General features: G+C 40.2%; 1 protein-coding gene across 1 annotated transcript in view; it reads left to right on the forward strand.

Annotated features, from left to right (window-relative positions):
- Nucleotides 1-530: 530 nt before the first annotated feature.
- LOC127568815 (disco-interacting protein 2 homolog A-like) overlaps nt 531-16,616 on the forward strand; it is a 202,336-nt gene continuing 186,250 nt past the window's right edge. Inside the window, 1 exon segment of the mRNA XM_052013011.1 lies at nt 531-881. Coding sequence (XP_051868971.1) covers nt 803-881 — 79 coding nt within the window. The 5' untranslated portion in view covers nt 531-802.

Below are 16,616 nucleotides of genomic sequence, written 5' to 3' on the forward strand. Positions count from 1 at the left end.
CGGCTCACCGTGTGTGCGAGCGAATTCCCGTGCACCGCCGAATATTTGAGCCCCACTCTTCCCTCTCTGGTGAGGAATGGGCCCTCCGTGCCCTCAACTTTCAGCAGCTCCACTCCGGTCCCCGCGCAAGAAACACCAACCAAACCGTGCGGCGTATTTATCTCATCCTGACAGCTTCCATTCATCTCTACCGTACGCCCCAACTGGGGGCTGTGCTTGTGTTTCTGCAGTGATGAGTTTTCTAACCGTTCGCTATACCTGTTTACTGCGCATTCCTCTCCTTCCACCCCCACAGCCCCGCCTTCAACAGTCAACCGCCCGGCGTCCTTCATGCTCCGCCCGTTGCGTGGCAAAAAAAAATCTCAATCTCCCCCCCCCTCCGACCAATGGGAGGGCTTGGCTGTCGGGCACCTGCACGGCGGTTGGGAGCGGGTTGTCATACAAACTAGTCCAATCACAGCCGTCGCGGGAGGCGGTCGACGGGGGATGAGAAGCAATTGGAGACCAATGAAGAGCGAGCGCGAGCGACGGACATGTGCGCTCGTGCTCGTGGATTGGAACGCGGAGGGTGCCGCCGTCAGTGCGCGCGCGCTGTCTTGTCTGGTTGTGGTCGTGCGGGTCGCGCGCGCCGGGCGGAGTGTGGGCTTGGCGGGCGCGGGCGCGGGCGCGGGGGTGGGAATGGAGTGGAGGAAGGGCCGTTGGTAGCGCGTGCTGGCGCTATGGCAGCGTTGAGCGGCGCGTGAGGAACGGAGAACGCCGAGAGAGAGAGAGAGGGAGGGAGAAGGAGAGAGAGAGAAAATTCATGGCCGGCATGGAAACACCCAGCCTCCCGCGCGACGTGAAGGTGAAACTGGCCGAGCTCGAACTTGAGCTCTCCGAGGGTGAGTTTCGTTGCCCCGAAGGGCGTTCCTTTCTCTTCTCCTTTTCCCCGCCGCAGGTGGCCGAGTGCAGCCCGTCGATACCCGGCATCGGGAATGGATGGCGGGGCCGGTGCCCTTCCGCTCGTGTTCGCCGGCGCTGTGATCGCCTTTCCCTTCATCTGCCCTTGCAGCAAGAAAAAAAATTTAAATGTCTGTAAAAGTGGGCCGTGTTGGTGGAAAGGGACGTAGGGCATCCGGACTGACAAGTTGCAGTGTGCGGATACACAGAAGGAAGCTGTTGTCTGTCTGCCGTGTCGCTGGGAGTTACTACCCTTGGATGGCAGGCAGCCTACTCTGTTAGTTGGAGAGCTTTAGCTGTCTGCCTTCTGGTGGTTCTCACTTGCTGAAGACAGTTACTTGCTTCAGCAGGGAAAAGCGCCCCGAGAGGGTGAGGGGGAAACATTTTAATTTGGGGTTAAATATTCAGAGTGGGTATTAAAGATCACCATGGTATGGTAATAATTATATTCCAAATTTAGTTTGCGGTGAATTAAGCTTTTTTTCCTTTTAGGATTTGGTTCTAGATACCAGATGCCGATTGAATTCAGCACTCCCTACCGCCCTACAGCCACCCTAGCTTGTTTCTATAGATGATACTTGTTCTTTACTGCTTACTGTAAGTTAACAACGTCATCAGCTTGTATTTGTGTAGGCAACCTCCAATGTAATGAAATGCTGTTGGGTGTGTTGTAGGGATGTTATGGAATAAAAATTAATACTGAGTTATATGAAGAGATGTTTTTGGCAAATAACCAAATCGGGTCAGAAGTAGGGCTTAAAAAATTGGAAAGAGGTGTAGAGAGGGAATTCCAAGACTAAGGCCTTGGCAGCTGAAGGTATGGCTGTCAATGATGGATGATCTGAAATTGAAAGAGAGTAGGGGTTGAGGCCATAGATGAATGTAAAAGTGGATCAGATATTAAAGTCAAACTGTTTAATTAGGAATGTTAAACGTCAATGAGCACTGGTGGTGGGTGAGTAGGACTTGGGTGTAAGCTAAGACATTGGCATTAGTGTTTTGGATGACCTCAAGTTTACTGAAGGTGGTGTGTGGGAAGTTTGACAGGAATATTTTGGAATTATTGTCTGGAGCTAACAAAGACATAGATGAGGGTTTCTCAGTTCTAATTATTAGTTGTAAGGTTTCTTAAAATCAGTTGCCATAATTTTGAAATTCTACAATTCATGTTGCAGTTTTACAAAGCAACAGTTAGATCACACCTGGAATATTCTGTACATCTGTAGCTGCCACATCTTGTGAAGGATACATTACCCTGGAAGCAGAGTTGTATAGATTTACTAGAATGATATTGGGAATATAGGGGTGAGTGCTTCCACAAATTAAGATTATCTTTCCCAGAATTTTGAAGGTTGGAGAATGAGCTTGGTGGTATTTCTCTATCCTCACTATTTTCACATAGGGAGTCTAGTACTGGGGGCACATCATAACAATGACAGAGTGGGTCAATTGACATTTTGATATATGAGTGAGACCTCTGTGTTAATGGAAGTTTTTCTTAACATTACAAGGTAAACAGACAGATGGACTTAAGTTAGAACAGTCATGATTTCGTTGAATAGTGGAACATGACTAAATAGGCTTTTCCTATTCCAAAAGACCAGTGGTTGAGAATTGTATATGTTGAAGACCATATTGCTTCTGCCCTTGTGTTAATCTGTAAATAAGATTTTTCAATTGGTAATGTTTCTGGTCAATGTTCTGGGATTGCATCTTGCTATGTCTGTGTATCATAATAGTAGATAACTGATGCAAGTTCAGGTCACTTAATTGAGGCCATAACTCTGCATCACAAGCTTAAAATTATCTTCGGAATCTCCGAATGTCAATTATTGACTTGAAGTAACTTTGTTTTTTAATTCTATAGGAAATTGCTGTATCTGTTTTGGAATTACCTTTTGCTTTTGTTGGTATCCTGTGTTTAAGACTCAATGGAGCATTGATCTTCAACACTTTATCTCTGACATCTGAAGGCAGTGTTGGTGCATAAAGGACACAGCAAGTCTGTGTACTGCACCTCAACCACTGAAATTGGGGTGATATTAGTTCTGGAGTAGAGGTGACATAGGTTGGACAGTTTTCCATTGTTCTGTAGATTAACACCACTTCAGCAGGAAACTTTTGGTGAAGTGCAGCACTGCAATGAGAAAGATTGGGGAAAAATGCTGCGGTGGTAAGGCAGCCTTGCTTGATGTCAAGCTGCAGTGAAATTGGGTCTGTGGCACCTTTAATTAAGGTTATGACGTGCATATCATCATGTAGCACATATTAGATAGATATGAATTTCTGCATAGAGTCAAATTTGAGAAGGTTGCTCCACTGTCCACCTTGATTAATGGAGTTGAAAGTCTGGTGAGGACAAAATAAGGTCATGTATAGTGGTTGGTGCTGCTTGTTTATTTCTCTTAGAGTTGACTCCTGATAAAGCTGATGTCCATTCTGTCTCAAAGGACTGAATTCATCTGGGATTAGCTCTTCAACCACTAAGAGTAAGTGATTGACGAGGACTTTGGCCACGATATTCCCTGTGGCAGACAACAGGGAGTCTCCTCTCTCCTTAGTGCAAATTGATTTGTCTCCTTTCTTAAAGGCCACCAATTTGGCACAAAACTCATTGTGTACTGAGCAGCATTAATCCTATCCTCAGCAATGCCGTGGTCTTCTCCCAGTTTACTGTCTTAGCATAGGTACCTTAATTATTCAGTTGGCTTTGGTAGGCATGCCTGCTGCTAGTCTTCAGAAACAAATAATCTATTCCAAGTACCATCAAGGCAAGAGATGACTTAGTGGACAGAGAAACCATTACATGATGCTTTGCAGCCTCTTTGAGAAAATGTATAACATACCCTCTGACTTGTGAGAATTGAAGGCCCATGACCATCAAAATGGAGAAGGAGCATTAGGGTTAGCAATGAGAACCACAGAGCTATTTGTTGGGGATTCACAGAAGCACAGCATAAACACTGGAAAGAGTGCATCACCTGGCATAATAACCACTTGTCTGCCCCATCTGTGGAAAACTCTGAGAGTCCCACATCAAAAAGAAGAGTAAGTGGAGGAGGGGATGAAGAGTAAGCAGCTTTTTATTTTTAAACAAAATTTATTTGGTAAAGGATTGGGGAGGTTGTTTATCTGTCTCAGAATGTTATCTTGTATGATTTACTTGTGGAATTTTCTGCCTTTTGCATTTTCAAGAAAAGCAACCCAGGGCTGTTGTTAACAGCTTGAGAGGTTTTATTATTCTGGTTATAAATACATGTGGGTGCAGTTGCTGATCTTCTGTTATTTTTAACAGAAGTTTTCCGAATGTGGTAGTTTAATGATCTGTGCCAACTTAAATATAGAAAATTTTAATAAATATCTCTATCCAGGTATGGTAATGAGGATTCCACTTAGTTCGATGAAAGATTTGAAAAGTAGTTCTTTCTCTAACAGGTCCAATGTGATGTGATTCAAAAAGGAAGGAATTTCTCCATATCTTAATCTCAACTATTTATACAATATGCTCTCATTGTGGTATGATGCAACTTGGAGAACGTTTTTTTTGCAAGTGTCTTGCAGTACAATATTTAAGCCTACAGTAAGGTGAAGTGATGCTGTAATTAAAATATATTCTTAATGGGGACGGTGGATTCTTTTAAAACTGTGGTAGGTTGACTTGTTGCATTAAATGTCATGATTTATCAGAGCTTGTTCTCAAGGAGGGGCTTTGGTATTTTCTGTCTGAAAGGAAGTTGCGAAGGAACTGTTTCCAGAATCCAGTTGAATTTGCTTGTGGGATGGGTGTATGGGTGGTGTTGGGGAAGGAGTGATAATGGTTGGAATCCAAACCAATGGAAGTAGGTATTTTGACATGCAAGCAAACGTGTGAATGTGAGCCACCTATTGTAATGTTCTTAATGCCTGTTCCACCTATGCACAATCTAATCTAATACTTGGTGGTTTTCATTTCAATTCTGTTTTGTGCATCTGGCTGCAAAGATTGAGTGGCAGCTGAATCAGTTTACTCCCCAAGCTGCTTCAGTTCCCCAGAGGACATCTACCTGTGTTGCCCCTAATAATATCAGGGCAAAAGCATAGCTAAAGGCTGGGTTAGCCATCCATCCATGTAGGTATTGAACTGCTGTTTACTTGCCAGTGGAAGGTCACAGTGGGAATTGAGACCTTCTATATTGGGAATCTTTTAATGCAAGAAATGCACATAGAGAGCTGCAAATCTTTGAAAACAACATGATTGCTTATTTCGGATGTGATAGTTTCGAATCAGGAAGCTTGCAACAATGGCATCAAACTGTCATGAGAGGGATCTTGTGCAACATGTTCAAGTGTGGAAACCAAGAAAAAATGTGAAATTCAGGAACAAATTACATTTATTGATTGTAGTTGGGACACTGTTAGGCTGGAATTAAAATGATTAGACCACACATAATTGAAAATAACAATATCTTTTTGTAGCTTTTGCCTTAGTCAAACTTTTTTTTAAGAGTGCTCTGAACATTAAGATGACATTCTTGTTGTATATCTGGATGTTCTTTGATTCACAAGATACCTCACTGGCTCTTAACCATTCTATACAAGTCCAAAAGATTGATAAGGAATACCACCTTCTTTGGCAGTTCCTCGGAGTTGAGGATGACTTACTTCCACTCTTGCTTTGTAATGGCTGAAGAGCCCTATGCAAGATTTGCACACTCTGTTACAGTTGTAACAAATGTTGCTTGATCAGGTGGGTGGATAGTTGGCGTGTGCTCTTTCTGCTGTTTGTGAATTGCCTTCAGATGATGCATTCATTGTCAATTCAATGTAATCAGTACCTCCCCGGTGCTCCTCCATTTTGAATTGGTGAGGATATTGTGTGTTTTTCAATGAGACTTAAGATGGTTTCCCTCCTGGAAATTTCTTGCCACAACAGTTCAGTGTACAGTGCTTGATTTGAGAGTTTGGTATCAAGCATTTGTACAATTTGGCCCACAAATTGGAGGCAATTGAGCTGATCACAGGCTCAAAGCTGGAGATGTTGTCCTGGGAGAGGGTGCTGACATTGGTTTGCCTGTTCTGCCAATGGATTTAGAGGTGACAGCATTGGTGATTATTTCTCCAGTGCTTTGTGGTGTATCCTGTAGATTGCCCATGACTGAAGTATAGAAGAGGACTAAGATCACTGACACTTGAGCTTCCATATGCTTCACTGAAGAAGTACAAGATGACTTGGAGCTTGTTCCCCTTTGTATGTACATATACAAGTAACATCTATGTATTGAAATTTCCTGGATGTTGGGGTGGTCCTGATTCTGGAGAAGACGTGTTGAACAGTTTCCCACTTCTGCAGATGAACCCCAATCCACCTGATAGCTTTTTGGTTCTGAGGTAAAGTAATGTAGTGAGGAGGGTTGATGAGAGGATTGGAGCAAAGAATCAACTTTGCTTAACTCTATTTCGTTTAGGATTGGGCCCGTTGTTAATCTATCAGTTAGGATCATGGCTTGCATGTCATCATGTGGAAAACTAATGAGTTTTGGAAGAGAGACAAATTTGAGTACGGCATGCCAGTATTCGCCTCAGTTGATCAAAATGAAGACTTTATCAGGTTGATGAAGGGTGTATGGTGGTTGATGTTGCAATTTTCTTGGATTTATGGTATGGTGAATAGTAGCCAGGAAGTTTCAGACAGCTTTGGTAACTTTGAATTTTATCTCAGACATTGCTTCCTATATATAGAAGTTGTGTTTCACCCTGCACTTTCAGATGGAGAATTTTAGAATGCCAGTTCACTGTTAGAATTGGCATATAATTTCTCATTTATTCAATTTATAGCATTTAATTTTCCTTGTTACAATTGCCTTTGCCTGCATCCAGTTATGTCACTAATTGACAATGAACTTTTCTGTATTGATGAATGTTGAAGTGGTAATTCCAAAGAATAAGGTGCCCTGGAAAGTCTTTATAATTATTATTTGTAGCCAGGCCAATGATGTGCTAAGTGGAAAATTAGTAATGTTTTGTGCCGTATCATCTTAATAAATTGATGTGTATTGGTTTTATTAACAAAAACAGTCCTAATCTTGTAGGAAGAAGTAAAATACAAACCCCAGCCAAAAAATACCACTGACTCCTGTGAATCCCTGACTGCTTACTGGTGAAGGAGCTTTGGGGAAGGCACAGGGCCTTGAGTCCCAAACTATCCATTTGTGGTGGAGTTTGGCAGGTACCACACTAATCTCATTAATCACCTCAGAACCCACAAATCGAGAGTGGAAGCAAGTCATCCTGAGGGTCAACCTAAGGAAAGATTTTATTACCTGCAGCAGTTGATGTTGATCTTAGAACCTGTGTGATAACTATGATAACTTCTATTTATGAAGCATTTAGAGCAAAACAAGTTAATCCCCCTGTAGGCAAATATTGGTACTGAACCTCAATAAGATCTTGGGGGCAAATTTTGGAATGGTTTGCCATGGAACCAAGGGTTAAGAAGCATTTGTTTTTAAGTAGGTGTTCAGAAATGGAAAGTCTTTGTGGAGAATTCCATAGCTTGGGACCTTAGCAGCTGGAGGTACAACCATTAGTTAAGTTTGGAAGTGAATGAATTGCCAGAGCTGGAGCAGTGTATAGGTTTTGTATGCTTGGAAAAACTAGAAATTTATGATTTGACAGTGGATGTAAATTTCTGTTTGCTTTAAAGTTTTTAAGTGTTGATGTGTTACTTGAGAAATTTGCCTTTTTGCACTTGTACAGAGTATTTTTTTTAAATGTTGACATTCAGAAGCATCGACAAACCCTTAGATCTTTGCCATAAAACAATATGGCGTAAACGTGCCTAACATCACTCTGCTATAATACACTCGCTGAGGAATGTAGACCTCATCTGATAGCTGTGTCCTGCAGGAATCTGCTAGCTCAATCAGTGGTTTGTCACGTCTCACTTGGTGTAGCAATGCATGTCAAAATAATTTGAGTTTTAAATTTTATTTACAGCAGGGTAACAGGCCCTTCCGGCCCAATGAGTCCGCGCCACCCATTTTACACCCAAATTAACCTATCCCTACGTCTTTGCAATGTGGGAGGAAACTGGAGCACCTGGAGGAAACCCACGCAGACACGGGAGAATGTACAAACTCTTTACAGACAGCGACAGGAATCGAACCCCGATCGCTGTCGCTGTAATAGCGTCACGCTAACTGCTACGCTACTGTGCCGCCCTTCCTGAGCTGTTACGGCAGAGTGATGTTTCTGGATTTGTGCATGAGGGTCCTGATATTCCAGGTCCCAAACTTCATATTGTGAATGGAAGTTACCTGTGCATGATTATTTTATATGATGTGGGATACCCCAACTACCACACAGGTTTTGTAGAGCAAGGTCTTGATCCAGTGGCAAAGGAGACCAAGTTCTGCTGCATGGGCATTAATGCTCACACATAGGTGGGTACACAGGTGCCACCCAGCACATGCATGTTTGCTTGTGCACAGGAATCCTTGCCCACCACCTTCTTCCCTTGCTTATCATTCCCCTCATCCTCCCTCCTGCTTTGGTCTCCAGCTGCTGACCCCAGTTCTGTACCAGTCCTTGGTCATATCCTTAACCACATTCCCATACATATACAGATGTTAGTAGCTGTCCAATTTGTCGACAGCTTCACCTATGTTTCCACCATAATACATGGGCAGTGTACAGTTAGTCAAGTAAATGTACATTTTAATTTCTGACACCTGAATTTTAAATCTTAAGAATTCAGAGCCTTGAGCTCCATAGATGCTGCTTGACCCGCTGTGTATTTCCAAAGTTTTTACTTCAGATTTCCTGTAGCTTTTTGTGCTTTTTTAATTAATTTATTCCTCCTTATAACCTCTAATTATTTTATAGTGCTGCATACTTTGTCATATCAGAATACAGCTTTACCTTTTTATTTCATGGATGCTCCCTGATCTACTAAGTGTGTTTGTGTTTTTCTAATATCTTTTCACTAGTGCAGCACTTGTGTTATAACAGAAGTGAAGTACCTTTTTGTCTTAAGGGAGATGACAAATTGGAGTAAACCTATGAAGACAACTGAAATGCTTAGATATGAATGAAATAGAGATGACCAGTATGGTAATTTAGTTTCGGTTTGACTTGGAATTGTATCCATCGGTGGTAATCTCCTGATTCCGGAAGGGCCACAGCAATGTGTTTCATAATCTGTGGAATTGGCTTTTCATTACTCTGAATGATCTGATCTTCAAGTTCTGGTGTTTATTCTAATTATCTGTTGCTTATTTTCATATCAGCAATTTCTTCTAGTCTTATTTGTGCTATGCCCATCAGTGTTGGTCTCAGTTTCCAGTGGATGAGGCTAGCTGCTAATATTGCCATTTTTGGTCATTTTTTGAAATGGTCACCTGAGAGTTCATCCATTAGCAATTGAGATTTTATTAGTGTTCTAAACATGTGATCCAAAGTGTGACTTGAAGCATCATGTCACCATATGACTGGTAGTAGCTTTAGAACACTTCAACCTTTTTATTTTCATTTGTTCTAGACACTGAACTATTGCTGTATGGAGGGGACACTGAAAGATCTCAAGCAGGTTAACTCGCTATATAAATAGCAGTCCAGCACATGATTTGTTCTGTGCTTAATGTTAGCTTTTCTTTGGTGTTGCTTTTGTTGGCTTTTCTCTCACTGTTCCTAATTTGCATTTAGGGAAGGTTACTAATGAGATGAATTCCCTTTTGAGTTCCTGGAATCTGAAGTGCCTTTAAGAAACTTTACTCTTTTTCATCCTTTTAATAGCTCTGCCTTTTTTTTTTAGCTTCGTCAAGAAAAAGGCACTTTTTTTTTGCTGTCCCACTCCCCACATTCGAGCTAACTTGTCCCTGCTGTTTTCCTCTGGTCACTTGCCTGTGCAACCCTTGGGGATGCCATAATTGCCCTTTGCTCTTATTTCCTTCCCACCTCTAGCACTCCATACTGTTGGTTCAGATTTTGTTCATGAAGCAGACTCCTATACATTTGGAAGACCAAATAGAGAATGGATTATTAGCTTATTGCCTGTGGAATTTGGTGCCACAGAGGGCTGTTGAGGCCAAGATGCAGAAGATATTTAAGAATGAGATGAATAAAAGCCTAGATGCAAAAGGCATCAAGTGGTATATAGTGAGGGTGGGAATATGATATTGAGATAGAGAATCAGCTATGATTGTAATGAATGGTGGAATGATTGTACTGAATGATTGAATGGCCAAATGGCCTTGTCCTGCTCCTATTATTTTATGTTTCAATGTGTAACTCCAGTTCCCAGTATTTTTTTAAAATTCTGTGCCCTATTCTCACTATTACCATTTTGTCTTCAGGCGCCCTCCAATGACGTCAACATATGCTTGAGGAATAAATAGCAACTTGTCTTTCAGCTAAGTTGAAATGTTACCCATTTTTTTTGTCCACAGATCTAGTCTGATCTGAGTATTTTAAAGCATTTTTTTTCATTTTCTCATTTCCAGCATCTACTGTACTTTGCTTTTGAATTATAGCCTTTTCTTTTACAAAGCCAAATCTGTTCGTGGGTTCTTTGAATAATTCTCAATTTGTTTGACTATAGGGAAAACTGCTTTGTCAGCTGACAGCTTCCAGCTAGCTTTATTCTAGCTGTTTTGCATTCTGGGCAGAATTTAGCCAGAACTGAAAATTTACCCTCCTGTACTTCTATTTGCTGCTTTCACACCATTCAGCAGTGATCAGTGTTGTTGTTGATTGTTCCAGGGTGTCTCAAGAGTGATTGCTTCATTTGTTTTGTTTTCCACCTTGCATATGGAAATAGGGTTTCTGTTCTGGAATTTCCTGATCTAATGAGAACTGAAATGTGACTATAAATGAAAATGAGTTCATTGGATGTAAAGTGCTTTAGAATATTCCAAGGTCATGAAAGGCATTGTGCAAATGCACATACAAAAGAAAAATAGTGTGCTAGAACAAACAGCAAGTTAGGCAGCATCTTTGGAGTATTGGAATGGGTCTTGGGTTGATGGCCTTATCAGGTCTTCTATTTGCAGATTCCATGTGTTTCTGCCGGGCATGCTGCCTTGTGTTTTAAACTGAACTGGGATGCAGAAATCAAAACGAAAACACCATCTTCTGTAGTGTTGACTAAATGAAGGCATGTTCAGCAGTGCATATGTTGCAGTATTGTGTACAGTGTGGGTGTTGTGACATGATGAGGATATAGCGTGCAATTGTTTGGCTTGCAAAAGTGTAATCGGAGCGTTAGGTTTCAATATCAGTTGAACTCTGAAACCTTGGGGGTTTTAGGTTTCCTGAGGTAGAAGGGACAAAATGAAGGCCCATTTACAATTCGTGTAAAACTGCTTGTATGTTAGAAATTCTATTACACTATTACCTCACTGAGAGATTGGGATGTGTTCCCAGGAATAAGCATTAATGGAATCAGCACTGTATATGTGGTGTTACTGCACTCCTGCTGTTTCAGGAACTTGGTGTGAACCCCTGTCCTCCATCTGCTGGCATGCCCGCAGGAATACATCACTCGCAGCTTGGTGAGGAAGGGCTGCCTGTAAAGGACTTTGTAGGGTGGGCTGGAGCAAGCATTGTGCTCTGGGATACATTCTGGCATGGTGAGCATGGGCTTTGCTGAGGAGTAGCAGCGCTGCTCTATGTGTTGACAGACTGTCTGGATCCTACGTCTCTTAATCAGCACTATGGGATGTTATGGAAGTTGCTGTCTCCACATCCTTTTTATTGGGTTGTGCAAGTCTCCCCGGCCCAAATACTTGTCTATGATACCAAGCTCAAAAGGCCAATGGCCAGTGACCACTTTACTGCAGTCAGACTAATGGAGGGCGGGGATGTGTGATAGGTTTCTGATGAATATTCATTTTTGGCTAAACTTGAAATTCCTCCTGTAAATCACTGGAAGTATTTGAACTACCGTCGTTTCCACTCAGAAACTCATGCTATCAACTACAACCTCCTTGCACTGACGATAACCATGTATTCTAATCACAGGTGCTTTCCATTACAAATATCTTACACTCCCATCTCCATGAACTTTATTTGGCTTTGCAGTTTCTCTAGGTCATTTGCCATGCAAATCGTTATTTACCAGTCTTGATTGCTTCTCTGCTTTGTCTCTTTTCTACCTTCTATAAATTTTCAATTCGTGACTATCTCTATTTGATGTATCCCTGATTTGAAGGAGTTTGAGGAAATGTCCATGTCTCTAAATTTATTTACACTTTTTTTTACCCATTTTCATGTCCTGGCCCTTCCATAATTTCAAACATGTCGACCACTGCAAGTCCCAGTATGGCCACCTCAACTGTACTTTTATTTCCTCACTCTGCAAACTCTACTCTTCTGACTTGAGAAAAGTTAATCCAAGACAATAATGGCCATACTTTCTTTAAAAAAAATTTAAAACTAACTTGATTTTCTTTTTAAAATGTGTTGTATTGGATTGACAGAGATACCTATTTACGTGCTGTAGCCTGGCACTAGACAGGTGAAAGCTGCTGTTGAGTCCAAACTACCTCTAACCTGGGCTATGTGGGAAATTGAATGCATTTGGGTTGTAATCAAATAACTTTGATTAAAGAAAAAATAGTTTCATTAATATGTACAATGGTATGTGCTAAATCCTTTTTGTTTCTCTATTGTGTATGAAATACAAGTGTTGCTGTTAGTACATCCGTTTCAGTATATTTTGGCTGCTGCTCTTGGTAACGATGCTGCGTCGAAACCTGAACCTTTTCCTATTTTTGCAACTGCTTCCTGTGCATTGCCTTCCGTGACTCCACTTCTGCCATTCAAAATTAAATAGACAATGTGATTTGTTATGACTGATGTTTTTTCATTTTCATTTCTCATTATGTGTGAATGGTGTGGCAAAGATTAGAAATTGGGGTCAAGGTAAATTGAAGTCTCTGGGCCTGAGGCATGTTGATGTTTGGGGCTTTGAACTCTAACTTTGGTATTTTGACACAGTAATCATTTAGTTATCTAGCTACTAAGTTTGGTAAACAAACTTGTTTTAATAGGTCAATAACTTGTTTCGTTCTTATCTGGCGGCAATTAAAACTTAACAAAATCTATAATTTTTCTCCAGTCATATCTGAAGTTTGGAAAGTATACATTTACAATTAAGCTGCTGAATATTTTCTTGATGCAAGTGGATGTGAAATAAAAATTTCACATTTTACTCTTTATATGAAAGCCAGATGACACGACAAGTATTTTCATGTTTAAAGATTGCTGCCTCAAAGCATTGCCCCATTAATATTATTGCTCCGGTGTTTTTGCTGAAAAAAAGTCAGACAAGTTACCCAACATGTTTCATTGAGTTGTGAAGATGACCATTGTAAGCAATTTCCAATTATTCCACATAAAGCTAAAATATATTTTGGTTATGAAGTTTCCCACGTGGCCCAGACTGCAAACTTAAATATGAGAATACATGTTTATGTTCCCTTGCACTGGTATGCAGTGCCATAACATTCAAAACACTTCCAGTACCTCTGTATTCATCTTGTGCTCATGTTTAGAGAGGAACTTGAATTGCCAATACTTGCTCAGTGGTAGGGGCTAGGCTATCCTGTTCTTGACAGTATATGGGGAAAAGGTTGTGCTGAGTGGTGGCTAGTTAGTGTTCAACCATTATATAACTTAATATGCAGATGTGATGAAAAGTAATTAATAACCTGTATTAACATTTGGCTAGAAAGTGTTCAAAATGTATTTGAGTATATCATCAGGCAGAGTAATATGTACTGTGGTTGTATCTGACTTTTTCTTGTATTAAACATGGATAATGGAACTTGTTTTGCTGACCTTCCTGAATGCATCTCTTTGACACTTTGACTCCAGCAATACACTTGTCCAGTGGGGAATTTGTATCCATAGATAAAATATTTTGAACTGCTTGATAAAGTTGGTAGATAATGGACTCATTTATGTTAAATGTATGGATTGAGCAATTTTTCTGTGCTGCGGAACTGGAGATTGGTTGTTTTCCCATGGGATGAATATTTTGGGGAAGCTTTAATTTGAATCTGGTTTTTGTTTTGCTGATTTGTCTATTTGATGCCATGAGATTAAAGAATAGTATTAAAGTGAATTTGCCATAATGAGATTTTTAACCTTTCAGAAGAATGAAATTTAGTTCTTGAACCAGTTGCTGACTATCACAAGTCATTGCCATCTGCCTTGTTGGTGAACCATACCTTTTGATTTTTTTTTCACTTGATCTTATCACAGTTAATAAATGTGAATTCTTTTTGTTCTTTACACTAACAGCATCTTGACAGTAGTTTCAAATCCCTAATGGTACAGACATTTGCTGGAGCTCCTTTCTGCCATTTGTTTTTCTTGGACGTTGATACAGGTTTATTGTATTCCCTTAACAGAAACAACCCAGCTCCTTGGTGTATTGATTACTTTGCACTCTTTTGCAGTGTTTGTTAATACTGAAGAAAAAATAATAATGCCTTGCTGTAGTAATCGAGCCTATATTTATTGCAGAAATGAAATCTTCAGAATGATTTGACAGCCTTGGAGCTGTTTTAATTGAAAAGTAGTCTAGATTTTTCTATAAATAATGGGATGCGCCAATCTTGGATGTGTTCAGCAAGAAATACATTTGAACAGTTCCCTTAGTTGTATACTACTATTTATAATTTCTCTTGTCTGTAGAGGATTCCAGTTTGTTTTTTTTTGTTCCTAGCATAATTCTTCTTGAAGGAATTACATAGAAGAGAAAAGGTGTGTGCTTGTATCTTCAGCTGAAAAATAAGGCTGCTGCTAATCATATTTAGGCAAGAGGACACTGCATTGTCCCATCCGCTCACATGCAGTTATCTTTTGGATAGCATTTTGAAAGTGAAATATGCTGAAAAGCATCTTTTCTAAAAGAACATCAAGCACAGCAGGTAAACGGCTGACATTCATTTGACTGAATCTATAGTAAGGTTGGAGTTAAAATTGCACAGGTCTGCAGTGCGGCAGCTTCATTGGTCTGACTTTAATAGATGCAGACCAGTTGGTATAATGAAGCAAAGTGGGTTCCTTCTGTTGATTAACAGTTCTTTGCATGTCGCAATATCACTTGAGTTGACCCGATTGTCTTGAAAAGTGGTCACTCTTATTCTGCAAGTCAGCATTTGATTCCTGTCATTGCACACCATCCACAAGCTTATGGGTGATGCATTGTGCTCCCACACAAAGCACATTTCTAATGTGGAGTTTTTACAACTGCTTCTGGAAAATAGCTGTAGTTGTAGAGATGTACATTGAGTTTAGTTTGAGTTAGTTGCCCAATTTATGTTGATGACTGATTTAACTCTGTTGTGATTTGGTTTCTATTTGAATTCAAGCATTGAATATTTGGAGAGGATGGTACTGACGAAGGGACTTCAGACTGAAGTGTTCCTCTTTTCCACAGAAGCTGCCTGATCTGCTAATGTTTCCAGCTTATCCTATAACTGTTTCAGATTTGTAGTATCTGCAGTTTTGATGTTTTAATACTTGGATGCGTTGGTGAGCTTTAATGTATAGTACACATCACTGTCAGCTAAGAAGCAATTGGTCTTGGTGCACTTTCTCAGAGATGTGATACAGCAGGTGATTGCTAACTTTGGGGGGAAAAAATTAACATTGCAAGCATTACTAGTAAATTATTATGTTTATTGTGCAAATGAATTTTACACACTATTTCGATGCAGATAGGGCTATACCAGTGAATAACTGCATTAGCATTAATAAATCATAACTATATAAACATGGTTGCTACAGGATTAATACAGCCTAAGTAGTAGGTTAGAGTCCATTCTCATTGATACTCCCAAGTACTAAGGGAATCCTTCATTGCTGGAGGTGAAACTTTTTGAATGAGATTTTAAGTTTGCTTGTTCATGTAGCTATAAAACATCCCATAACATTTATTCAAAATGGGTAAATTGTGTTCTCAGTAGAACCCTGACCAAATTTTCTCCTGGTTCTACTAAATTTGCCCCTGATTATTGTGACTTTTCTACTTGTGCTACATTCATATTGGCTGACTAGGTTCTTATATTGTAACTGACTCACTTCAAAAGTTCTTCATTGCATTTTGGGGAGCCCTGAGGTCATGAAAGGTGCTATATAAATGCAAGTCAATTTTATTTCGTCGTTAGGCCATCACTCTTATCAACTTATCCCAATGATTTTGTGCCCACGGCATGAGCACTGCCTTCAATACACAATTTCATACATCCTGATTTAACATCGTAAGCAAACCATCAGATGCAGTATGGAATAGTCCATTTTTCCACATGGTGCTTGTGGTAACCTGTATAGGTATTTTGAGAAGTGGGGAATTGTTTTTTTTAAGAAAAGCTTTTTTGTTGTTTGAGTAAATATCTAAATAAATGATATGTGGCTTTTACTATGAAAATACTCTGAAGGTTTTTTTTTTGTAGTTTGTTCATGGAATGTGGATATTGCTGGTGGTGCCCTTCTTGAGTTGGTTATCATTTAAGCAGGAAATCAAGAATCAACTATATTGCTATGGTTCTGCCTACAGTCTTGAGCCAGACTGGGTAAAGATGGCACATTCCCTTCCCAAAAGGGTGTAGGTGAACCAAATGAGTTTTTGAGAATCCAGTAGTTTCATGGTTACCATTCATGAGATTATTTTCCTATTTAATAAATTT

This window comes from Pristis pectinata, chromosome 1 (genome assembly GCF_009764475.1).
Source record: "Pristis pectinata isolate sPriPec2 chromosome 1, sPriPec2.1.pri, whole genome shotgun sequence".
Taxonomy (NCBI): domain Eukaryota; kingdom Metazoa; phylum Chordata; class Chondrichthyes; order Rhinopristiformes; family Pristidae; genus Pristis; species Pristis pectinata.